At 44.3% G+C, this 27,523-nt stretch overlaps 1 protein-coding gene across 8 annotated transcripts in view; it reads right to left on the reverse strand.

Annotated features, from left to right (window-relative positions):
* Window positions 1-27,523, reverse strand: part of LOC132403154 (deubiquitinase DESI2-like) — a 121,480-nt gene that overhangs the window by 19,657 nt on the left and 74,300 nt on the right. For 4 of the 8 annotated variants that reach the window (XM_059986489.1, XM_059986494.1, XM_059986492.1 and 1 more), the window contains 2 exons: window positions 19,394-19,487; window positions 11,202-11,343 (listed from right to left, as the gene is read on the reverse strand). In XM_059986489.1, coding sequence (XP_059842472.1) covers window positions 11,202-11,343; window positions 19,394-19,487 — 236 coding nt within the window. Of the gene's footprint in view, window positions 1-11,201; window positions 11,344-13,033; window positions 13,324-19,393; window positions 19,488-23,952; window positions 24,071-27,523 lie in introns of those variants that run through there. The other 4 variants (XM_059986490.1, XM_059986491.1, XM_059986495.1 and 1 more) reach the window with 2 other exon arrangements.

Below are 27,523 nucleotides of genomic sequence, written 5' to 3' on the forward strand. Positions count from 1 at the left end.
ATGCATTGAAGGTGAAAAGGGGGCTGCGAAGGACAAGTTTTTACTCAGAGTGGTGGATGCCTGGGATTCACTGCCTGGTAGAGACAAATACTTTAGAAGTTTTTAAGAGACTTTTTTGACAGGCACCTGAATACAAGGAAGATGGAGGGATATGGACAATGTGTAGGTATTAGGTATTAGTGTTTGGGTGTTTGAGATTTTCTTTTTAGCTGGAACTTTTCCTGTGCTGTACTGCTCTATGTTCTATGGCTTTATACGAACAAAATATTAGTCATCCATTCCAAATTACTCCTAAGCCATTTCAATGTACAGTTAAATGTCAATAATATTGCCATGCTTAATTTCCTTTCCTGAAGAGATTTTTTAAAGTGATCTTACATTAGTTCCAGAACTACTATTGCTTACATTAACTGTCAATTAACAAATTTATTCTGTGCTCCTTACATAGGTGGTGTGCCAGAGGATTAGAGAGTAACAAATGTAACCCCCTAGATCAATAGGTCAGTCAGTTGAACGTCGATGACATTACAGAATGATACAGCACAGAAACAGGCCCTTCAGCTCCACTTGTCCATGTCCAGCAAGATTCCATCTAAGCTAGACCCATTTGCACACATTTGGTCCATACCCATATCTTTCTTATCCAAGTCTAAATGTCGTTTAATTTTTAATGAGCCTGCCTAAACTATTGTACTTCCTCTGGCAGCTTATTCCACATACTGATCATCCTCTTGCCCCTTTACTTCCTAATAAATCCTTCTGTTCTTTATGTCCTCTAGTTCATGATTCCCAGCCCTAAAAGACCATGTGCATTTACCTTAAACCCATCATGATTGTATACATGAAAGCTTGAACAAAATTAACGGTGACCTGGAGAGTAGACCAGAGGACAGAGCCCCAGAATAGAGGGGTGTCCTTATTGAACAGAAGTGAGGAAGAATTTCTTTAGCCAGATAGTGGTGACTCTGTAGAATTCTTTGCCACAGGAACCTATGGGGGCCAAATTTTTATGCATATTTAAGAAAGGGGTTGATCAATTCTTGATCAGTCAGGGCATGAAGGGATACAGGGCAAGGCAGGAGACTGGTGCTGAAAGGAAAATTGGATCAGCCATGATGAATTGGCAGAGTAGACTTGATGGGCCAAATTCTGTTCCGACATCTTATGGTTTAATTAAGGAAACCAAGCAAAGGTTTAAGGCTAAATAATGTTAAATAACTACTGTAAATTCCAGTGTATAAGCCGACCCCCATTTTCAAGGTTAAAAAAGTGACTTTTTTGTATAAGCCAACCCCTTTTGCAGAGGTTTTTGATTTAACCAGAAAAGATCACAAGATCTCACATGCTGGTACTCAGCTTTGCTGGATCCAGAACCTGGAAATTCTGTGAACCAGTATCTGCTAAGAAAATAAGCCTACACATTGTAGAGCGTTATAAGCAAATTCTTAATAAATAAAACAGGGAGGGAAGTTTTGGATTAGGTTCCCAAAGGTAAAGAATCCTCTGCAATGTAACCTTCGTGAAACCATTTAGTGCCCATCGTAATTTTGTTAAAAACATAACACGGGGTGGCGGGATCAGTACGTGTACTCAGTATAAGTTAGCGACCACCATGTACAAAAGATTGAAACGAATGCAATATGATGCTGACTTCAAGCTGAAGGTTGTTGATTTTGCTAAAGGAATGAAAAATTACGCAGCTGCAGTTTAGTGTAAACGAGAAAAAAGTGAGAGAGTGGAGAAAGGCAGAGGACACACTGAGGGAAATGCCAAAGATGGAATGTGCAAACTGCGGGGAAACATGCCAGTGGCCAGAACTGGAAGAAAAAGTTTTAGAGTGAGTGAATCACCAGAGATCGTCTGGATACACTGTAACCAGAAAAATGATTCAAGTGTTGAAATGCACCGAAAAACACCGTGAGATCCATGAAAATTTCAAAGCTATGTGAAGTTGGTGCACCCGATTTATGAATAGACATGATCTTGTGTTGAGACAAAAAACAAAGATTGCTCAGAAAATTCCCACAGAGTGTTGTTGTTTACATTCAAGAATGCTGCTGGATGGATGCAGCAGGTGGCTTGAAGTGGGTTAAAGAGGTACGGCATTGACATCCTGAAGGTTTCAGGAAGGAAAAGTCGCCATTTGTCTGGGACATGTTCAAAGCACACTTGTCAGGTGAGACAAAAGCAGCATTGAAAGCTGAAAATATGGACATTGCAGTCATCTCCAGTGGTTTGATGTCAGTGCTCAGGCCACTAGATGTGAGTTTAAACAAACTATTCAAAGAATGGTCATGCGTCGACAGTGGAACAAATTTGACTCAAAAACAGCCAATAAATACGACCTGTCTTCTGTGTATTCGTTTTTCCAAAGCTGACACCCTAATTTTAGGACCAAAATTTAGGGCCAAATTCTCGGCTTATACACTAGAATTTACAGTAGATAGAAATCTTTTCTGAGTAACAGAGCAGATAAAATTCTAGTATAATAATAAGGCATCAAATAGTCATGTCACATTACAGTTATTGAAAAAGTATTTTAATCTGGTGTCAAATGCAAGATCACAGGAAAAAATAAGCTTCTTCCTGATAGACTCAATAGCCATCAACTTGCCCAAATATTTCTGCTCACCTACAATGGTCATAATGTATGGTGTCAATTTATAGTAGCCAATGAATTTACCAATTTAATTTATCATTGGTAAACACAATTTGAAACATTGGGACAATACCCATCGATATTCGCCATTTTGCAGCGTATGGAGTAGTTGCATTCCTAGCGGCTCCTTTTTTAAAATATATTTTATATCCCACTGTCAGATCCCTTTTAGCTTTAATGATTTATTACTTCTACTGAAGGATTTACGATTGAATTACAATGGCCGAAAAAAGTCATTCTGGTATTGAACTGAGAAGTGGCAAGACTTTTCCTGAAACGGAGCAAACGGAACAAACCAAGAACAGGCCTGAATATTTTCCTGCATCCATGTGCTAAATAAATTGTTGTGATAGAGCTTAAGATAGAGTGGCTACTTTGAGAGTCTGGTATTAAGTACACAAATTTGGCTTTCAGAAAAGAGGTGGTACAGAACCTTGGAACATGATGTCATGACAACAACCTGTCCCTCAATATCTGAAAAACAGAAGAGCTGGCCAGTAACTTCAGGAAAGTGGGACAGTACACGTGCTCTCGTCTACATCAATAGCATTTAAGTTGAAAGGGTTGAGAACTTCAGTTTCCAAGGACTGCACTTCAGCAATAACCTGTCATGGTCAATTATGTAGATGCCACAGCCAACAAACCTCAGCAATACTTCCACTTTATTAGGAGGCGAAAGAAATTTGGGCATGTCCCTGTCAAACATTAAAAATTGTTATTGATGAACCATAGAAAGCATCCTATCTAGACCCATGTCAAACAAGTTGGAGGCAACATCAGATGCACGACAGTTCTGACAGGGTTTGCAAGTCATTACTTCCTACAAAGCAAATCCCAATAGCATGAATGGCAGCAATGCCTGACTACCAGATGAACTTAATGCCATCTATGCCTGCTTTCAAAGGGAAAACACTACAGCTGTAAAGATCCCTACTGCACACAGTGACTCTTTGATCTCTGTCCCAGATGCCAATGTTTGACTGTCTTTAAACAGGGTGACCCCTCACAAGGCAGAAGGTCCCGATGAACCTGGTAAGGTTCTGAAAACTTGTGCCAACCAAATGGCGGAAGTATTCAAGAACATTTTCAACCTCTCACTGGTATGGGCGGAAATTCTCACTTGCTTCAGAAAGGCAACAATTATACCAGTACCCAAGAAGAATAATGTGAGCTGCCTTAATGATTATCACTCGGTAACACCCACATCTACAGTGATGAAATGAGTTGAGGGGTTGGTCATGACAAGACTGAAAAAAGCATTGCAATTTGTCTATCACCACGGTAGATCAGCGACAGATGCAATCTCAATGGCTCTTCACACAACCTTCGACCATCTGAACAATACAAACACCAATGTTAAGATAATGTTCATCATTCAACACCATCATTCCCACAATCCTGATTTAGAAGTTACAGAACCTGGGCCTCTGTACCTCCCTCTGCAACTGGATCTTCAACTTCCTAACTGGAAGACCAAAATCTGTGCAGATTGGTGATAACATATCCTCCGTGCTGACTATCAACACTGGTGCACCTCAGGGGTGCTCACAGTTCTTCTCTCTATACCCATGACTGTGTGGCTAGGCATAGTTCAAATACCAAGTATAAGTTTGCTGATGATACAACTATTGTTGGTAGAATCTCAGATTTTAAATCGAAGCAAGAGGTGGAGAGTGAAGGCATCTCGGAGAGAAGCCATTTTTTTTAACTGATCGGGGAAGAGAGGCCAGACTGCGCAGGCGCGTGACCTAGTGCGCCAAAGGTTTAAAAAAAAGACCGCCATATACAGCGGCCATTGGAATGGACTGAGTCAGAGTGGGATGGCTTTGGCATGAACAGGCAGAAGCGAGGTTAGGTTCCGGTAAGTTTTGTTTTGTTCAATTAGAGTAGACAGAATGCCAGGCAGGATGTTGGAATGCTCCTCTTGCAGGATGTGGGAAGTCAGGGAGACCTCTGGTGTCCCTGACAACGATACCTGCAAGAAGTGTATCCAGCTACAGCTCCTAACAAACCGCGTTAGGGAACCGGAGCAGGATCTGGATGACCTCCGGATCATTTGGGAGAATGAGGAGTTTATAGATAGTAGCTACAGGGAGGCAGTTATGCCAAAGGAGCAGCACACAGGTAATTGGGTTACCGTCTGGCAAGGGAAGGGGAAAGGCAGGCAGAGCAGAGCTCCCCTGTGGCCATTCCTCTCAACAAGTATACCGATTTGGATACTGTTGGGGGTGGGGGGGGGGGGGGGGAATGACTTACCTGGGACAAGTCGTGGAGGCCAGATCTCTGGCACTGAGTCTGGTTCTGCAGTGCAGAAGGGAGAGGGGAAGAAGAAGAGAGCGGCAGTGATAGACTCAATAGTTAGAGGTACAGACAGGAGGTTCTCTGGTCATGACAGAGACTCCCAGATGGTTTGTTGCTTCCCGGGAGATTGCGTGCACAGCATTCTGAAATGGGAGGGTGAGCAGCCAGATGTCATGGTACACATTGGTACCAATGACGTAGGAAGAAAGAGTGAGGAGGTCCTGAAGAGTGAGTACAGAGAGCTTGGTAGGAAGTTAAAAAGCAGGACCTCGAGGGTAGCAGTCTCAGGATTACTACCTGTGCCACGTGCCAGTGAGGGTAAGAATAGGATGCTCTGGAGGATGAACATGTGGTTGAGGAACTGGTGTACGGGGCAGTGTTTTAGATTTCAGGATCATTGAGACCTCTTCTGAGGCAGGTGGGACCTGACAAAAGAGACAGGTTACACCTGAACTACAGGGGGACCAATATCCTTGCAGGGACGTTTGTTACTGCTATTGGGGGAAGACTTTAAACTAGATTTGCAGGGGGATGGGAACCAGAGTGCCACAGTAGATAGTGGAGCAGAGATGAAAATAAATGATGTTACAAGTTTCATGCAAAGTCACAAATAGAAGAGTTGTGTGTGTTGGTAATAATCCTCTGAGGTGTGTCTATTTCAATGCGAGGAGTACTGTGGGGAAGGCTGACGAGCTGAGGGTGTGGATTGACATGTGGAATTATGACATTGCAGTCATTAGTGAAACTTGGCTACAGCAGAGGCAGGACTGGCAGCTTAATGATCCAGGGTTCCGATGTTTCAGACATGATAGAGGCAGAGGAATGAAGGGTGGGAAGGTGGCATTGCTAGTCAGGGAAAATGTTACAACAGTGCTCAGGCAGGACAGATTAGAGGGCTTGTCTACCGAGGCCATATGGGTGGAGCTGAGAAACAGGAAAGGTATGACCACGCTAATGGGGTTGTATTATGGACCACTCAATAGTCAGCGAGAATTGGAGCAGCAAATCTGCAGAGAGGTAGCAGACAAATGCAGGAAACATAAAGTGGTGATAGTAGGGAATTTTAATTTTCCATGTATTGATTGGGACTCCCATATTGTTAAAGGTCTAGACGGGTTAGAGTTTGTAAAATGTATCCAGGAAAGTTTTCCAAATCAATATATAGAGGTGATGCAGAGAGGATGCAATATTAGATCTTCTATTAGGAAATGAGTTAGGACAGGTGATGTGCAGGGGAGCACTTTGGTTTCAGTGATCATAACACCATTAGTTTCAACTTGATCATGAATAAAGATAGATCTGGTCCTCGAGTTGAGGTTCTAAATTGGAAAAAGGCCAAATATGAAGAAATGAGAAACGATCTAAAAAGCGTGGATTCGAAAAGGTTGTTCTCTGGCAAGGATGTCGTTGGTAAGTGGGAGGCCTTCAAAGAAGAAATTTTGAGAGTTTGTATGACCCTGTCAGGATTAAAGACAAAGTGAGTAAGAATAAGGAACCTTGGTTCTCTAGGGATATTGGAATTCTGATAAAGAAGAGAGAGATGTATGACATGCTTGAACCAGGGAGCAAATAAGGTACTTCAGGAGTATAAAAAGTGCAGAAGATACTTAAGAAAGAAATCAGCAGGGCTAAAAGAAGACATGGGGTAGCTTTGGCAGTCAAGGTGAAGGATAATCCAAAGAGTTTTTACAGGTATATTAAGAGCAAAAGGATAGTAAGGGATTAAAATTGGTCCTCTTGAAGATCAGAGTGGTCAGCTGTGTATAGAACCAAAAGAAATGGGGCAAATGGGGCAGATCTTAAATGGTTTTTTTTGCGTCTGTATTTACTAAGGAAACTGGCATGGAGTCAATGGAAATAAGGCAAACAAGTAGTGAGGTCATGGAACCTATACAGATTGAAGAGGAGGAGGTGCTTGCTGTCTTGAGGCAAATCAGAGTAGATAAATCCCAGGACCTGACAGGGTATTCCCTTGGACCTTGAAGGAGACTTGTGTTGAAATTGCAGGGGCCCTAGCAGATATATTTAAAATGTTGGTATCTATGGGTGAGGTGCCGGAGGATTGGAGGATAGCTCATGTGGTTCCGTTGTTTAAAAAAGGCTCTAAAAGTAATCCGGGAAATTATAGGCCAGTAAGTTTGATGTCGGTAGTAGGTAAATTATTGGAAGGAGTACTAAGAGATAGGATCTACAAGTATTTGGATAGACAGGGACATTAGGGAGAGTCAACATGGCTTTGTGCGTGGTTGGTCATGTTTAACCAATCTATTAGAGTTTTTTGAGGAGGTTACAAGGAAAAATGGATGCAGGGAAGGCAGTGGATATTGTCTACATGCACTTCAGTAAGACCTTTGATAAGGTCCTGCATGGGAGGTTAGTTAGGAAGATTCAGTCGCTAGATGTACATGGTGAGGTAGTAAATTGGATTAGACATTGGCTCAATGGGAGAAGACAGAGAGACGTAGTAGAGGATTGCATCTCTGAGTGGAGGCCTGTGACTAGTGGTGTGCCACAGGGATCAGTGCTGGGTCCATTGTTATTTATCATCTATATCAATGATCTGGATGATAATGTGGTAAATTGGATCAGCAAATTTGCTGATGATACGAAGACTGGGAGGTGTAGTGGACAGTGAGAAAGGTTTTCAAAGCTTGCAGAAGGATCTGGACCAGCTGGAAAAATGGGCTGAGAAATGGCAGATGGAGTTTAATACAGACAAGTGTGAGATATTGCACTTTGGAAGGAAAAACCAAGGTAGAACATACAAGGTAAATGGTAGGGCACTGAGGAGTGCAGTAGAACAGAGGGATCGAGGAATACAGATAGAAAATTTCCTAAAAGTGGCGTCACAGGTAGATAGGGTAGTAAAGAGAGCTTTTGGTACAATGGCCTTTATAAATCAAAGTATTGAATATAAGAGTTGGAATGTTATGGTGAGGTTGTATAAAGCATTGGTGAGGACGAATCTGGACTGTTGTGTGCAGTTTTGTTCACCAAATTACAGGAAGGATATTAATAAGGTTGAAAGAGTGCAGGGAAGGTTTACAAGGATGTTGCTGGGACTTGAGAAACTGAGTTACAGAGAAAGGTTGAATAGGTTAGGACTTTATTCCCTGGAGTGTAGAAGGATGAGGGGAGACTTGATAGAGATATATAAAATTATGATGGGTATAGAATGAATGCAAGCAGACTTTTTCCACTGAGGCTAGGGGAGAAAAAAACCAGAGGACATGGGTTAAGGGTGAAGGGGGAAAAGTTTAAAGGGAACATTGGGGAGTGGCGTCTTCACATAGAGAGTGGTGGGAGTGTGGAATGTGCTGCCAGATGAAGTGGTAAATGCGGGCTCACTTTTAACATTTAAGAAAAACTTGGACAGGCACATGGATGAGAGGTGTAAGGAGGGATATGGGTCAGGTGCAGATCAGTGGGATTAGGCAGGAAAATGGTTCAGCACAGCCAAGAAAGGCCAAAAGGCCTTTTTCTGTGCTGTAATGTTCTATGGTTCTATGGAAATGAGAGGACATACAGGAGCGAAATATGCCAACTAGTGGAGTGGTGTCGCAGCAACAACCTTGCACTCAATGTCAGTAAGACTAAAGAGCTGACTGTGGACCTCAGGAACGGTAAGACGAAGGAACACATACCAATCCTCACAGAGGGATCAGAAATGGAGAGAGTGAGCAGCTTCAAGTTCCTGGGTGTCAAAATCTCTGACCTGATCCCAGCATATCAATTCCAGTTATAAAGAAGCCTACACGGTGACTATACTTCATTAGGAGTTTGAAGAGATTTGGTAAGCCAACTGTTATGCCTGCAGCCCCCTCCTTTGTGAGAATCGCAGGATCATTGTTGGGTTGGGTCAGGGGGCCCAGGAAATGAGAGAGAGACGTGCGGAATGTCTCGTTCCCCCGGCGATGTAAAGCTACGGGACATGGCCATTGTCTCCGGAAGGCGAATTTGTGGATTGGAGATACTATGCTATGTGAACGCCCTCAGGCAAAGTGGGCTGGTTGAGGGAGGGATTGCATCACCCCCAACCTGATTGACATCTGTGACCCTGCGAGTCAGGATAAAAGAGGGTCTGTGGGAACAGCCTCTCAGACGCACCAGAAGAAATGATAGCACTTCCCGTGATAGCGGGAAGGCATTTGAAGGAGGCCACGTGCGTTCAGTTCCGTTGCCTGGGACTGGTGGCTTGTAACACGGAAAACGGCTTTTAGCTAATAACGGGGAAACCAACTCCCCGACTCAACGGATTGGCATCATAAAAGACTGGGCAAGTTTAAACCGTCTCTCTCTTAAACCCAAAACGCTGCAGCCTGAACGAACTAACAGTGACTTTTATATTTCCATCGGACAATACATTATCCCCTATACAGCGATAGAGCTATTTCTTATTGGTTATTATGATACCCGCGCTTTTAGATTTTGTATTGACGACGTATATTATCTGTATGTTTGCATTAATCTTATTTTTGTGCCCCTTTATCAATAAATACTTTAAAAAATAGTACCATCAGACTTCAACGGACCTCTCTATCTTTGCTGGTAAGTGACCCAGTTAAGGGGTTCGTAACACAACAAATACACTCAAAAACTTCTGTAGATGTACTGTGGAGAGCATTCTGACAGGCTGAACCACTGTCTGATATGGAGGGGGAGGGGGCTACCACACAGGACTGAAAGAAGCTGCAGAGGGCTGTAAATTTAGTCGACTCCATCTTGGGTACTAGCCTACAGAATACCCAAGACATCTTCAAGGAGCAGCATCTATCATTAAGGACCTCCAGCACCTTTTCTCACTGTTACCATCAGGTAGGAGGTATGTGATGGCAAACACTCAGCGATTCAAGAACAGCTTCTTCCCCTCTGCCACCCGATTTCTAAAAGGACATTGAATGCATGAACACCACCCCACTTTTTAAATCTATACTGTAAATAAATAAATAATTTGTTTCTTTATTATTTTTTCCCCTTCTTCTATATTATGCATTGCATTGAACTGCTGCTGCTAAGTTAAACAAATTTCACGACACCGGTGATAATAACCCTGATTCCGACTTGGTATGGCAAATGCTATGCACTTGACCCCACAAAACTGCAGAAATCTGTGGACAGTCTCATTAGCACAAAAACAATCAATGACCACTTTATTAGGGTCCTCCAGTACCTATATTTGTGGTCTTCTGCTGCTGTAAACCCATCCACTCAGAGATGCTCATCTCCACAACATGTTGTTATTTGAATCACTTTCCCTTCCTGTCACTTTGAACCAGTCTGGCCATTCTCCTGACTTCTCTCATTAACAAAGCATTTTTTCTCACAGAATTGCCGCTCACTGTGTTTTTTTGCACCATTCTCTGTAAACTCTGGAGATTTTTGTATGAAAATCCCAGAAGATCAGCTGTTTCTGAGATACTCAAACCGCCCCAACAATCATTCCACATCAAAGTCACTTAGATCATGTCTTCCCCATTCTGATGTTTGATCTGAACAACAACTGAATCTCTTTACCATACCAGCATGCTTTTAAGCATTGAGCTGCTGCCATTGATTGGCTTGTTAGTTATATGCATTAACATCCAGTTACAGGTCTACCTAATAAAGTGGCCACAGAATACTGAATGGTATTGGTGTTAATGATACTGCAGTTCAGTGGGCCAATGGACCAGTTTCCTTGTTGTATGACTATAATTTAAAACAAGACATTATACATTACTGGATTAAGGATTGAATTAAGGGACATCTGGTTTTTGCAAAATCCATTTTTATATAAACTTTACTCCTCAATTTTGCAAGCTTTCTTTCCAGAACCAATACATCAGTGACGTCAAAGGAAATGGTCCCTCTGTATGCTTAGTAAGCAACTAAGGAATGAGTAGTGTTTATATATGGATAGTTTTACAGTAACACTCTAGTTATGTTCCTAAGAAACCATGCATTATAGAAAGTTGCGTTAGAGTAGAATAAGCTGCAGTTGCCTTCAAAGCACAGATTTAAACAAATTTTCCCGATCATGGTATAAGCAACATAGGCTGTATAAGACAACAGTATTCTTAATTCATTATAACCAATTCACGTAATGAAAACACACAATACAAGAGAACTATCTGCACAATATTGGTTTTTAAAAAGAGGAGGAAAACAGAAGAGATGAATGCAAAGTGAGAGGGGGAGGGAGTGTGGGGAGAAGTAATAAATGAGGTCTCCATACTGGTTACATGAATTTCAATATACTTGCCTCTGATATAGCTGATGAAAAATGGTTACAATTTTTGTGCATTAGATGATAAGCATTTCCCTTGTATTCTTTTCCTAGCTCTTCAACAATGTGTTCTACATCATCCTCTGTAAAGTCAGTGCTACCCATTACAATGGCTTGTCTGCGGAGTACAACACAAACAGATTAAGTGAACACAACAAACATTCAACAGCACTAAATTAAAAATGTTTCTTCTTAGTTTCGGATTCAGATTTATTTTTCACATGAACATCAAAACATATAGTGAAAAGCATTGTCTGCATGCTTACAGTGTGGAAATACCTTGGGCCAACTATTCATCAACAAAAGGGCAAATATAATTTGTAATAGAAGAGAATTCGGCACATTCTAATTCCAGCTATTACTTTTGATTCATACAGTGCCCTCTCAATATTGTGGAACTGCATAATGCCATCATAACAATACTATTATCACAAAGGCCTCCCCAAGAACACCATTTTTACAGAGTGGTAAGGATGGATAAGGAATGCCTGCCTGGCAACGAATGAAACCACTACGGCACCAGCCGCATCATTATCAAATTACACACTATATGAAGAGATTCTTTATTTTCATCCTCAAATCATTCCATTTTGTCCCATCTATTTCTAGCTAAATACTTGTATCCATGAGTCTGTATTACCAGCTTCTTCCAGTCCCTGCAAGCACCAATAAAGGTGTAGTGTAGAAACACAGAAAACATGCAGCACAATACAGGCCCTTCAGCCCACAAAACTGTGCCGAACATGTCCTTACCTTGAAACTACCCAGGCCCTCTATTTTTCTAACCTTAGAACTACCCTGGCCCTCTATTTCTCTAAGCTGCATGTAGCCATACAGGAGTCTCTTAAAAAACGCTATAGTTTCTGCCTACACCACCACCGCCAGCAGCCCATTCCAAGCCCTCACCACTCTGCGTAAAAAAACTTACCCATGACATCTCCTCTGTAACTACTTCCAAGCACCTTAAAACTACACCCTCTCGTGCTATCCACTTCAGCTCTGGGGAAAAGCCTCTGACTATCCACGCAATCAATGCCTTTCATTATCAGGTCACCTCTCATCCTCCATCACTACAAGGAGAAAAGGTTAAGTACACTCATCCTATTCTCATAAGGCATGCTCCCCAATCCAGGCAACATCCTTGTAAATCTCCTCTGCACCCTTTCTATGGTTTCCAGGTCCTTCCTGTAGTGAAGTGACCAAAATTAATTCCTTCGGCAGTTTGAACGTTGCACGACTGCACAAGTGCGTGAAAGTCGGCCCCTGACACAGTGGGAGAGTTTAAAAAGCGAGCAGATTAACGGAGCAGGCGACGGAGTAAAGGGAGACAGAGTAGGAAGGCTTTGGCTCAAGTGGCTTCGGCAAACAGAGGCTGAGGATGAGCTTGCTCCCATTCAGGTAAGGCCAGGTAAGCTCCTTTAATTAATCTAATTAGCTCAGGAGTAGGTAATGGAGGCAGCAGTTAGGGCAGTCGAGAGCTCTGTTTGCAGTATGCGGGAAGTCAGGACGAGCACAATTGTCCCCGATGACTACACCTATAAAAGATGCATCTAGCTGCAGCTCCTGACAAACCGAGATAGGGAACTGGAGCTGGAGCTGGATGAAATTCGGATCATTTGGGAGGCAGAGGCAGAAATAGACAGGAGTTTCAGGGAAATAGTCACCCCTAGGAGTCAGGAGACAGGTAGTTGGGTGACTGACTGTCAGGTGAGGGAAGGGGAATAGACAGAATGAGCAGAGCACCCCTGTGGCCATTCCCATCAATAATAAGTATACTGTTTTGGATACTGTTGGTGGGGACGACCTACCAGGGACAAGTTGCAGTGATTGCGTCTCTGGCACCTAGACTGGACCCTCAGCTCAGAAGGGAAGGAGGGAAAAGAGGAGAGCAGTAGTGATAGGGGATTCAATAGTTAGGGGGACAGATAAGAGGTTCTGTGGAAGAGATTGAGAATCCCAGATGGTCTGTTGCCTCCCTGGTGCCAGGGTCCGTGATATCTCGGATCGAGTTCTCAGCTTTCCCAGGAGGGAGGGTGAGCAGCCAGATGTCGTGCTCCATGTAGGGACCAATGACGTGGATAGGAAGAAGGAGGAGGTCCTGCAAAGAGAATATAGGGAGTTAGGTGCAAAGTTGAAGGATGGCACCTCCAGGGTTGCAATCTCAGGATTGCTACCTGTGCCACATGCTAGTGAGGGCTTCATGTTTCTGGACAACTCTGCCTTGTTCCAGAGAAGGTGGGACCTGTTCCGACAGGATGGGTTGCACCTGAACTGGAGGGGGACTAACATCCTTGCTGGAAGGCTTGCTAGTGCTGCTCCGGGGGGGTTTAAATTAGTTTTGCAGGGGGAGGGGAACCAGAGTGTTAGAGCAGATGGTGAGGTGGAGGAGGATAAAGGTCATGACAAAGATGGCCAGATCTAAAATATAAGGAGGCTTTGAGGAAAGAGAAACAAAATAAAGGGCGCAAGGGTAGTAAGGTAGAAGGGTTAAAGTGCATGTACTTCAATGCAATAAGCATCAGGAACAAAGGTGATGAACTGAGAGCTTGGATACATACATGGAATTATGATGTAGTGGCCATTACTAAGATTTGGCTGGCACCAGGGCAGGAATGGATTCCCAATATTCCTGGATTTAAGTGCTTTAAAAGGGATGGGGGTGGGGAAAGGGAGGAGGGGTGGCATTACTGGTCAGGGATACTATTACACCTACAGAAAGGGTGGGTAATGTAGCAGGATCCTCTTTTGAGTCAGTATGGGTAGAAGTCAGGAACAGGAAGGGAGCAGTAACTCTATTGGGAATATTCTATAGGCCCCCTGGTGGAGGCAGATTTTGGAATGGTACAAAAATAACAGGGTTGTTATCATGGGTGACTTTAACTTCCCTAATACTGATTGGCACTTGATTAGTTCCAATGGTTCAGACAGGGCAGAGTTTGTTAAGTGCGCCCAGGACGGCCTCCTGTCACAGTATGTTGACTGGGGGAATGCCATACTAGATCTAGCATTACGTAGCGAACCCGGTCAGGTCACATATCTCTCAGTGGGTGAACATCTGGGGGACAGTAACCACCACTCTCTGGCTTTAGTATTATCATGGAAAAGGATAGAATCAAAGAGGACAGGAAAACTTTTAATTGGGGAAGGGCAAATTATGAGGCTATAAGGCTAGAACTTGCAAGTGTGAAATGGGATGATGTTTTTGCAGGGAAAAGTACTATGGACATGCAGTTGATGTTTAGGGATCTCTTGCAGGATGGTAGGGATAGATTTGGCTCGGTGAGGAAGATAGGGTGAGGGAACCATGGGTGACAAGTGGGGTAGAGAATCTTGTCAGATGGAAGAAGGCAGCTTCATGAGGTTTAGGAAGCAAGGATCAGATGAGTCTATTGAGGAATATAGGGTAGCAAGAAAGGAGCTTAAGGAGGGGCTGAGGAGAGCAAGAAGGGGGCATGAGAAGGACGGTGAGTAGGGTAAAGGAAAACCCCAAGGCATTCTTCAATTATGTGAAGAACAGAAGGTTGACAGGAGTGAAGTTAGGACCGATTAGAGATAAAGGTGGGAAGATGTGCCTGGAGGCAGTGGAAGTTAGCAAGGTCCTCAATGAATACTTCTCTTAAGTATTCACCAATGAGAGGGAACTTGATGACGGTGAGGACAATATGAGTGAGGTTGATGTTCTGAAGCATGTTGATATAAGGCAAAAGAGGTGTTGGAGTTGTTAAGATACATTAGAATGGGTAAGTCCCTGGGGCCTGATGGAATATTCCCCAGGTTGTTCCACGAGGCGAGGGAAGAGATTGCTGAGCCTCTGGCTAGGATCTTATATCCTCGTTGTCCACAGGAGAATTGGAGGGAGCCGAACGTTGTCCCCTTGTTCTAAAAAGGTAGTAGGGATAATCCGGTAATTATAGACCAGTGAGCCTTACAAGCTGTTGGAAAAGATCCTTAGAGATAGGATCTATGAGCATTAAGAGAATCATGGTCTGATCAGGGACAGTCAGCATGTCTTTGTGAAGGGCAGATCGTGTCTAACAAGCCTGATGGGAATTCTTTGAGGAGGTGACCAGGCACATAGATCAGGGTAGTGCAATGGATGTGATCTACTTGGATTTTAGTAAGGCATTTGACAAGGTACCACACGGTAAGCTTATTCAGGAAGTCATAAGGCATAGGATCCAGGGAAGTTTGGCCAGGTGGATTCAGAATTGGCTTGCCTGCAGAAAGCAGAGGGTCATGGTGGAGGAAGTACATTCGGATTGGAGGGCTGTGACTACTGGTGTCCCACGAGGATCGGTTCTGGGACCTCTACTTTTCATGATTTTTATTAAGGACCTGGATGTGGGGGTAGAAGAGTGGTTTGGCAAGTTTGCAGATGACACAAAGATTGGTGATGTTGTGGATAGTGTTGAGGATTGTCGAAGATTGCAGAGAGACACTGATAGGATGCAGAAGTAGCAAATGGGAGTTCAACCCAGAGAAGTGTGCGGAGGTACACTTTGGAAGGACAAACTCCAAGGCAGAGTACAAAATAAATGGCAGAATACTTGGTAGTGTGGAGGAGCAGAGGGATCTGGGGGTACATGTCCACAGATCCCTGAAAGTTGCCTCACAGGTAGATAGAGTAGTTAAGAAAGCTTATGGAGTGTTGGCTTTCATAAGTCTAGGGACAGAGTTTAAGAGTTGTGAGGTAATGCTGCAGCTGTATAAAAGTCTAGTTAGGCCAAACTGGAGAACTGGTTCCAGTTCTGGTTGCCTCACTATAGGAAGGATGTGGAAGGATTGGAAAGGGTACAGAGGAGATTTACCAGGATGCTGCCTGGTTTAGAGAGTATACATTATGATCAGAGATTAAGGGAGCTAGGACTGCTCAATACAAGAGGACATGGCTTTAATGTAAGGGGAGGGAAGTTCAAGGGGGATATTAGAGGAAGGGTTTTTACTCAGAGAGTGGCTGGTGCATGGAATGCACTGCTTGAGTCTGTGGTGGAGGCAGATAAGCTAGTGAAATTTAAGAGACTAACAGACAGGTATATGGAGGAATTTAAGATGGAGGGTTGTATGGGAGGCAGGGTTTAACTGTGCTGTATTGTTCTATGTTAAATTAAGCACAGTACTCCAAGTGGGGTCTGACCAGGGTCCTATACAGCTGCAACATTACCTCTCGGCTCTTAAACTCAATCCCACAATTGATGAAGGCCAATGCACCGTATGCCTTCTTAACCACAAATTCAACCTGCATAGCAGCTTTGAGTGTCATATGAATTTCAGTAGTGTATATGACTTTCAGCAAGGTACCCCATGCAAGGCTTACTGAGAAAGGGAAGAGGCACGGGATCCAAGGGGACATTGCTTTGTGGATCCAGAACTGGCTTGCCTACAGAAGGCAGAAAGTGGTTGTAGACGGGTCATATTCTGCATGGAGGTCGGTCACCAGTGGTGTGCCTCAGAGATCTGTTCTGGGACCCCTACTCTTCATGATTTTTATAAATTACCTGGATGAGGAAGTGAGGGGATGGGTTACAAAATTTTCTGATGACATGAAGGTTGGGGGTGCTGTGAATAGTGTAGAGAGCTGTCAGAGGTTACAACAGGACATTGATAGGATGCAAAACTGGGCTGAGAAGTGGCAGATAGAGTTCAACCTAGATAAGTGTGAGGTGGTTCATTTTGGTAGGTTGAATATGATTAGAGAATATAGTATTAATGGTAAGACTCTTGGCAGTGTGGAGGATCAGAGGGACCTTGGGGTCCGAGTCCATAGGATGCTCAAAGCTGCTGCACAGGTTGGCTCTGTGGTTAAGGCATACAGTACATTGGCCTTCATCAGTCTTTGGATTGAGTTTAGGAACCAAGAGGTAATACTGCAGCTATATAGGATCCTGGTCAGACATCACTTGGAATACTGTGCTCAGTTCTGGTCGCCTCTCAATAGGAAGGATATGGAAACCATAGAAAGGGTGCAGAGGAGATTTACAAGAATGTTGCTGGACTGGGGGAGCATGCCCTATGAGAATAGGTTGAGTGAACTCTGCCTTTTTCCTTGGAGTGACGGAGGATGAGAGGTGACCTGATAAAGGTGTATAAGATAATAAGAGGCATTGATTGTATGGCCTTTTCCCAGGGCTGAAATGGTTAGCATGAGAGGGCACAGTTTTAAGGTGCTAGGGAGTAGGGACAGATGAAGATATCAGGGGTAAGTTTTTTTACGCAAAGAGTGGTTAGCACGTAGAATGCAGTGCCAGCGACTGTGGTGGAGGCGGATATGATAGGGTCTTTTAAGAGACTCCTGGACAGATACATGGAGCTCGGAAGAATAGAGGGCTATGGGTAACCCGAGGTAATTTCTAAGGTGAGGACATGTTTGGCACAGCTTTGTGGGCTGAAGGGCCTGTATTGTGCTGTAAGTTTTCTACGTTTCTATGTAAACTTTTAGAGTTATAGAGAAGTACAGCACAGAAACAGGCCCTTTGTCCCATCTCCTCCATGTCAAATCCTTTTAAACTGCCTACTCCCATGGACATGCACCGGGACCAAGCCTTCCATACCCCTACTGTCCACGGGCCATCTAAACTTTGCTTAAACGTTGAAATCAAATTTGCATGCACCACTTGTGCTGGCAGTTCATTCCACATTTTTGTGACGCTCTCAGTGGAGAAGTAACCACTCACGTTCTCCTTACATTTTTTTAGCTTTCACCTTTAACCCATGGCCTCTGGTTGTACTCTCACCCAACCTCAGTAGAAAAGCCTGCATTTGCCCATCTATAACCCTCATAATTCTGTATATCTATTACATTTCCTCTCAATGTTCTACATTCTCAAATCCTAATCAATTCAATCTTTCTTTATACCCCAGGTCCTCCAGACACGGGAACATCCTTGAAAATTTTCCCTGTACTCTTTCAACCTTATTAACATCTTTCCTGTGGGTAGGTGACAAAACCGTACAGAACACTCCAAATTAGACCTCACCAATGTCTTATACAACTTCAACATAACATCCCATCTCCTGTACTCAATACATTGACTTAAGAAAGGCCAATGTACCAAAGCTTTCTTTACAACCCTATCAACCTGTGATGCCACTTTTAATCAATTATGGACCTGTATTCCAGATCCCTTTATTCTATCAGACTCCAAAGTGCCCACTGTTCACTGCATACGACCTACCAAACCTACCACTTTGTCCTACCAAAGTGCAAAACCTCACACTTGTCTGTATTAAATTCCACCTACCATTTTTCAGCCCATTTTTCCATCTGATGCAGATTGCTCTGCAAGCCTTCCTCACTATCACTACACTCCCAATTTGATGTCATCCATAAGTTTGCTGATCCAGTTAACCATATTATCATCCAGATTATAAACTACAATGGACCCAGCACCGATCCCTGTGGCATTCCACTCACTGGTCACAGGCCTACAGTCAGGGAGGTAACCATCTACAACCACTCTCAAGCTTTTCCCACAAAGCCAATGACTAATCCAATTTACTATCTCATCTTCAATGCCAAGCGACTGAACTTGAATAACCTCCCATGAGGGATCTTGTTAAATGTCTTGCTAAAGACTATATAGACAGCATCCTTGCTTTCATCCACTTTCCTGGTAACTTCCTCTAGAAACTCTATAGCATGGGTTAGATAAGACCTGCCACGCACAAAGCCATGCTGACTATCCTTAACCAGTCCATATCTATCTGAATATTTATACTGTATACCTGGTCCCTTAGAATTACTTCTAATAACTTTCCCACAACTGATGTCAGACTCACCAGCCTATAATTTCCTGCTTTATGTTTTGTGCCTTTTTTAAAGAGTGGAATAACATTGGCTATCCTCCAACTCTCTGGTACCTCTCCTGTCACTAAGGGTGATTTAGATATCTCTGCTCCATCTTTGCAGCTCTGCTCTCTTAAACTCTCTCAAAAATTGCCCTCTCTTACTTTTATATTAAGAACCCAGTTCCTAACCACTTTAGCAAAAGTGCAAAATTGATGCAGTGATGTGTGTCCAGCAATGAGAGGCTAACCAACTGCAATTTCATGCCATTTTTAAATAGAAGCTTAGTTTGAGATTTTCTTTGGAAATGAGTTTTATTTTTGAAGGTGACAAATGTATGGATTAAAGAATGATTCCTACTTACTTACTTCTATTACTCACTTACTTAAATTTAAATGTTTCGCCAAGTTCAGTTGAATCTCCTGGAGTGATCTCAAATATTCCTGAAAATGGATATGGATGGCCTCCATATGCAAACTCTGTCATAAATGAAAAGTCTTCATTAGGAAATATAATCTTACACGACAGTTCGTTGCACAATGACACTGACTTTAGGATATTAAATTACATGCTAATACACTTAGCAAAAGCAGAAACTGTCAATTAATATTATGTTGAGCTATCGTAAGTCTTGTAAATGGTTGATAATTTGCTGTAACTTAACTCAAAATCTTCAAAGTTATATTTCCACTACCATATGGAATAATTTTAAAACCACATCAGGGTACAGACTTGACCAGAAAAGATAGGACTTAAGATTCTGTCAGCTTCAAATGAAACTCTAAAATGAGCAACAAACAAAATACTGAAGAAACTCAGCGGGATCAAGCAGACCAGTCTGAATGAATAGTCTTGATCAGAAATGCCAACTGTCCTCTCCCTCCCATGTTGCAGTGCATTGAATTTTGTAAAAATATTAAATGGAAAACAGAAAAATTTCATGTGACATAGAAAACCTACAGCACAATACAGGCCCTTCGGCCCACAAGGTTGTGCCGAACATGTCCTTACCTTAGAAATTACCTAGGGTACCAATAGCCCTACATTTTTCTGAGCTCCATGTACTCCAGAAGTATCTTAAAAGACCCTATCATATCTGCCTGCTGGCAGCCCATTCCTCGCACTCATCACTCTGTGTGTACAAAACCTACCCCTGACATTTCCTCTGTACCTTCTTCCAAGCACCTTAAAACTATGCCCTCTTGTGCTAGCCATTTCAGCCCTGGGAAAAAGCCTCTGACTGTCCACACAATCAATGCCGCTCATCATCTTATACACTTCTATCAGGTCACCTCATATCCACTGCAACTGCAAGGAGAAAAGGCCGAGTTCACTCAACCTATTCTCATAAGGCATGCTCCCCAATCCAGGCAACGCCCTTGTAAATCTCCTCTGCACCCGTTCTATGGTTTCCATGTCCTTCCTGTAGTGAGGCAACCAAGTGGGGTCTGACCAGGGTCCTATATAGCTGTAACATCACCTCTCGGCTAGTTAAGATCTACCATACATAAAGCCAACTGACTATCCTTAATCAGTCCATATCTATCTGAATACTTATACTGTATATCCGGGACCTTAGAATAACAAGTTTGTGAGCTTGCTGCAGGTAAGGTGTCCACACAAGTTAAACACAGGAGGTTTGTTAAATATTTGCTAATAGTGGCTGGATTCTTTCTGGTCTCAGGCACAGTGGCATGAGATCAAAAGATCGAATAGTTTGCTTGTCTGTCTCTGTGTCTCTCTCAATGCTTGTGGATTGAACCCCTATTTACTGAGGCACCTTCCGCTCGGTTCTCGGGACTTTCTCTCGACTGAAAAAAAGCAATTGATCAAAGCCTAGCATGGATCCAGGATGATTTCCTGTCAGAATTCAGAGTTCCCGCAACAACAGCAACAATCAAGTGGAGACTAAGCATCATGAGCTCTGAAATTTTTGCAACTTTCTATGTAATTTCCTTGGAAACAGATGTTCAAAGGGCAAAGCACAGATGTGGGAGAAGTTTAGGGACCACTTGAGCTGGATTCAGGATAGGTTTGTCCCACTGAGGCAAGGAAAAAATAGTAGGAAAAGAGAACCGTGGCTGACGAAACACGCGAGGCAATTCGTCAAGAGGAAAAAGGAAGCATATGTTAGATATAAGAAGCAGGATGTAGGAGGGGCTCATGAGAAATATAGGGTAGCTAGGAAGGAGCTAAAGAAAGGACTTAGGAGAGCTCGAAGGGGGCATCAGAAGGCCTCGGTATGTAGGATTAAGGAGAACCCCAAGGCGTTCTATGCATATGTGAAGAACAGGAGGATGACGAGAACTAAGGTGAGACAAAGGATAAAGAGGGCAACATGCGCCTGGAGGCAGAGGAGGTCCTAAATGAATACTTTGCTTCAGTATTCACAAGTGAAAAGGACCTTGATCAGGGTGAGGTCGAAATAGAGCAGGCCTGTGTGCTGGACAATGTGGAGATTATGGAAGAAGTAGTGCTGGATCTTCTTAAAAACATCAATTGATAAATCCCCAGGGCCGGATATGATACACCCCAGGTTGTTGTGGGAATTGAGAGAAGAGATCGCTGGAGCATTAGCTATGATCTTTGAATCCTCTTTGGCTACAAGGGAAGTGCCGGAGGAGTGGAGAATGGCAAATGTAGTTCCGCAGAGATCCGTCCTGGGACCTCTGCTATTTGTGATTTTTATAAATGACCTGGATGAAGAGGCGAAAGGATGGGTGAGTAAGTTTGTGGATGACACGAAGATTGGAGGAATTGTGGATGGAGCTGCAGGTTGTTGAAGGTTACAAGAGGATATAGACAGGCTGCAGAGTTGGGCAGTAAAATGGCAGATGGAGTTTAATCCGGACAAGTGTGAAGTGATGCATTTTGGAAGGACAAACCAGAAGACTGAGTACAGGATTAATGGTCAGTTACTTAAGAGTGTGGATGAACAAAGGGACCTTGGGGTTCAAATCCATATATCCTTCAAGGTCACTATGCAGGTTGATGGGGTAGTTAAGAAGGCCTATGGGATGCTAGGCTTCATTAACAGTGGAATTGAGTTCAAGAGTAGAGAGGTCATATTGCAACTCTACAAATCTCTGGTGAGACCGCACTTAAGAGTATTGTGTTTAATTCTGGTCACCTCATTACAGTAAGGATGTGGAAACTATGGAGAGGATGCAGAGGAGATTTACCAGGATGTTGCCTGGTTTGGAGAACAAGTCATATGAAGCAAGGTTAGCAAAGCTGGGACTTTTCTCTTTGGAGCATAGAAGAATGAGATTATGAGAGGCATAGATAGGGTGGATAGTCAGTACCTGTTTCTCAGGGCACCAATAGCAAACACCAGAGGGCACATGTACAAAATTAAGGGAGGGAAGTTTAGGGGAGACATCAAGGGTAAGTTTTTTTACACACAGGGTTGTGAGTGCCTGGAATGACTTGCCAGGGATGGTGGTGGAGGCTAAAACATTAAGGGTATTTAAGAGCCTCTTGGACAGGCACATGGATGAAAGAAAAATAGAGGGTTATGGGGTAGTGTGGGATTAGTACTTTTTTTTAAGGATTATATGGGCCTGTACTGTGCTGTAATGTTCTATGGTTCAGTATTTAGTGCAGTTTATTTGTGCTGTTTTATGATAATAAATAGGCTTTAGTTACTTTGTTGTGCTTGTAAGCTTATTACCACATTTCTTGGACACTTGAATTGTTTGGGTCTTTTGGATCTCATCAATTCAGCCCATTACACAGTGGCACTGAGAACAGCTTCCAGGAATATATGGCAATGGATAAGCAAGTTGAGCGATGCTGTAGCTGAGACTTATCAGGTCCTCGAATGAATGGATAACTCTTGAGGCCTTCAGGTTGCTGGCCAATGATCTTTGGGTCCTCCCAGGTGTTCAGAGAAGGCATGTGCTGAATTGTCTGATGTTAAGCTTCTGTGTGCAATATCACAATGTCTTAAGCATATAGCTTTTCCCTTCAAGAGGGATTATCTGCCTCAAGTAGCATGGATTTTTATGACTGTGTTGCAACAGTTAAGTACTGAGAAAGGCCAGCTGTCTTGAGGAAATTTTGCGACTACAGTGTGAGCTGGCCAATTTGAGCCCTCAGAACACAATTTTAAATGAAACAGCGCACTGCGCAAGAATGTGCTGAGTGCTCTGACGTAAAACAAACTGCTGTGGCATGTAGATTGGCTAATGTAATGTCACAGCTCAGCTGCCTTGACAGTGGATCCTGAAAGGGTCCGATCTATGGTCCTGCAGGAGGATTGGGGATCCAGACACCTGGGATAGGGATATCTGGATAATGATGATTGATGATTATGGTAATGAAAGAGACAAGAACAATTTAATAAAGGTACAGATGTATAAAAGTTAAACACTGGAATGCTGAAGAACAAACTCAAACAACTGTTCCCATCACCAATGAGACTGCCATTCTTAACTACCCTGTCACTGAATTACAGGATTTAGACCAAAGGCAGCATCAATGACCAATGGTATCCTTACCTAGCTGGCTCACCCGCCTATGGGATTTAGGAACCTTCCAACTATTTTTTAATATGCATGAATTGAGTCTGTTAGGTTTGATAACAACAGACACATTCTTGGCTGAACTGCAACATGCTCAGACTGATGGAGCTGTGCTTGCTACTCTGCTCCTTTGGATTGAGATTGTCTTCTCGTCCCTGGAGGCTATTTCACGTCTCCGTGATATGGCAATAGAATCTGCCATTTATAATAGTGCCTTTAACGACCCCAAGGCTGTCCCCTTTTCCCTTTCTGTTAATGACAGGACAATCTATTCCTTTTGTTCCTGATAGCACAACTGAACATGCTGATTAAGAGCTGATTCAGTTCAGCAAGGGGAGGGGGTAAAGTGTTTGTGACATACCCGCCTTCCCCTCCAGTGCAGGGTGAGATTATTGCCAACGGGCAAGGAAATACATACTGGGTGATGGTAGAAGGATGGCCCAGCCCAGCACACCTCCACAGATGTTGCCTGACTTGCCGAGTTCCTCCAGAACTGTGTTTGTTGCTCCAAATTCCAGCATCTGCAATCTCGTGACCTTAAAATGAACAGCTGGTTTTGAATAGCAATGAATAGTAATTTCTATTCTTGATGGAAGAAAATGTACAAAACAATAAACTAACATCAAGGGAAAATTAAGCAGACAGTGTCAATCCAAACTCCGAGAGGACGACAACCTTGTCTTGGTTTGCGTGCCTCAATGATCCAGGGATCTACTGTGGTGCTAGAAAGTTTGTGAACCCTGTAGAATTTTCTCTATTTCTGCATAAATATGATCTAAAATGTGATTAGATCTTCATGCAAGTCCTAAAACTAGATAAAGAAAACCCAAATAAATAAATAACATAAAAATCATTATACTTGTTCATTTATTGAGGAAAAATGATCCAATATTACATGTATTTGTTGGGAAAAGTATAGGAACCTCTGGGGTAATGCCTTCTACAAAAGCTATTTGAAGTCAGGTGTTCCAATCAATGAGATGAGGTTTGAGGTATGGATTGTAGAGGTGCCCTATCCTATAAAAAAGACACAGAAAGTCAGGTTAGTGATAAAGACTGCTCTTCTCATGAAAGATCTGTTTATGTGCACCATGTCTCGATCAAAACAGCTTTCAGAAGACCTTAGAAGAAGAATTGTAGAGATGCATCTAGCTGGAGAAAGCTACAAAAGCATTACTAAAGACCTAAGTGTTCATTAGTCCACAGTAAGAGAGTCTGTCGACAAATGGAGGAAACTGGGGAGTTGCTACTCTCCCTAGGAATGGGCATCCAGCAAAGATCACACCAAGAGCACAACATGAAATGCTAAAGGAGCTGAAACAGAACCCAAGGGTAACAATAACAGCAAAAGATCTCTAGAACTTGCTAAAGTTTGCAAAAGACCACCTGGATGATGCTCTTGTTTCAGGAACAAAAATTGAAAATTTTGTCAGTAATACACATTGCTATGTTTGGAGAAAAAGGGGCACTGCACATCAACAAAACCTCATCCCAACTGTGAAGCATGGTGGAAAGAGCATCACAGTTTGGGGCTGCTTTGCTGCCTCAGGGCCTGGGCAGCTTGCAATCATTGAGGGAACGATGTGGTGCTGTGGCGACACACTTCCCAGCGCACTCGAACCAGCTCAAAAAGTGGCGCACACCGGCATAGAGGCCGGATCCAAAGAGGGCGCCCAGTCTGCTTCACCAGCAAAGGGAAAAGCCAGCGCGCGGGAAGGGACTGTGAATCCCGGGGAGGGCGGGATCAGGAAGGCTTTAAAGCGAGGCCGCGAAGTTTGAATAAATCTCTTTTGCAACTGCAGCTCACCGACTCCGTGTCATTTACTGCAGCGCTGCATGTAGCACACCGCTACAATTGGTGACCCCAACGGCCCAAGCGATATTTGGGCCGAAGATGAACGACGCCGCATCTGTTCACGCAGTTTCATTAAAACTGCCAAGCTTCTGGACGCTGCGACCTCACCTATGGTTCCAACAAGCAGAAGCCCAATTCCACATTCGACAGATAACCTCGGATGACACACGTTACTACTACGTGGTGAGCTCCCTCGACCAGGAGACAGCCGCCCAGGTTGAGGAGTTCATACAGTCTTCCCCCAGCGGACAGCAAATACACAGAGTTCAAAGCCTTGCTCATAAGGACTTTCGGACTCTCACAGCTTACTGCCCACTTACTACACCTCGATGGTTTGGGAGACAAGCCGCCGTCGGCTTTGATGAACGAGATGCTCTCCCTGGCAGGAGGTCACAAGCCCTGCCTCATGTTTGAGCAGGCATTCCTGGAGCAGCTGCCCGAGGACATACGCCTGCTACTGTCCGACGCGGATTTCAGCGACCCCCGGAGGATGGCGGCCTGGGCGGACATGCTGTGGAAAGCCAAGGAGAGTGGGGCATCCGTCGCACAGATCAACAGGCCACGCTCCCAGCAGCAAGCCAGACCAGGCCTGGCTGCAGAGCCCGCTAACCCCAGAGGCAGGGGCGAAGAGGCCAACGAACAAAGGGGCTTCTACCACCAGCGGTGGGGTGCAGAAGCCCGCTGCTGTAGCCCGCCCTGCAAGTTCCCAGGAAACTTTTTTCCCGGCCGCTTTTTGGTCGACACCGGAGCTGAGATCAGCGTTTTACCTCCGACAAGTTACGACACCTGCAACAGAGCACCGGGTCCCACCCTGAGGGCCGCGAACAGCAGCACAGTAAGGACCTACGGCACCCGAACGGTGCAGCTACAGTTCGGCTCCAGCCAGTTCACGTGGGACTTCACACTGGCTGCCGTAGCCCAACCGCTCCCAGGCGAGGATTTTCTGCGGGCTCACAGCCTACTGGTCGACCTGCAAGGTAAGAGACTGGTCCATGCCGAGACCTTTCAAATGTTCTCCCTGCGTGAAGCCCGGTTGCCGGCCCCACACCTAGACTCCATCACGCTGTCCGACAACGACTTCACCAGAGTCCTGGCAGATTTCCCATCGGTTCTGGCACCACAGTTCACGGCAGCCATGCCCAGACACGGCGTACAGCACCACATCCCAACACAGGGACCACCCCTCCATGCCCATGCTCGAAGGCTTCCCCCGGACAAGCTTCAGCTGACGAAGGAGGAGTTCAAGAGGATGGAGGAATCGGGGATCATACGGCGGTCCAACAGCCCATGAGCCTCCCCCCTGCATATGGTTCCCAAAGCAACAGGGGGCTGGAGACCATGCGGCGACTACTGCAGGCTGAACAAGGCTACAACACCGGACCGCCACCCTGTGCCGCATATTCAGGACTTTGCAGCAAACCTGCACGGCGCAAGGATCTTCTCCAAGGTAGACCTCGTCCAGCGATACCATCAAATCCCGATGCATCTGGACGACGTCCCCAAAATGGCACTCAACACCCCTTTTGGCCTTTTAGAGTTCCTCCGCAAGCCGTTCGGCCTAAAGAATGCCGCACAGACGTTTCAGCGGTTAATGGACATGGTGGGACGCGACCTGGACTTCGCTTTCATCTATTTGGACAACATCCTCATAGCCAGCAGCAGTCGTCAGGAGCATCTGTCCCACCTCCGTCAACTCTACGCCAGACTGAGTGAATACGGCCTGACAATCAACCCGGCCAAATGCCAGTTTGGGCTTGACACCATTGACTTCCTGGGCCACAGGATTACTAAAGATGGAGCAACCCCTCTGCCCCCTAAGGTAGACGCAGTCCACCATTTCCCCCGACCCAAAACAATCAAAGGCCTTCAGGAATTTGTGGGTATGGTAAATTTCTACCACCGCTTCCTCCCTTCTGCGGCCCCTATTCGCCCTGATGTCGGGTAAGGGCAACGACATTACCTGGGATGAGGAGTCCGCCGCCGGGTTCATTAAAATCAAAGAAGCCTTAGCAAATGCTGTGATGCTAGTGCACCCCAGAATGGACGTCCCTAGTCCCTACCGCCCTCACAGTGGACGCAGTCGGTGGAGTGTTGGAACAACTCATCGAGGGTCGCTGGCAACCCCTGGCGTTTT

The sequence above is a fragment of the Hypanus sabinus genome, chromosome 12 (genome assembly GCF_030144855.1).
Source record: "Hypanus sabinus isolate sHypSab1 chromosome 12, sHypSab1.hap1, whole genome shotgun sequence".
Lineage (NCBI taxonomy): Eukaryota > Metazoa > Chordata > Chondrichthyes > Myliobatiformes > Dasyatidae > Hypanus > Hypanus sabinus.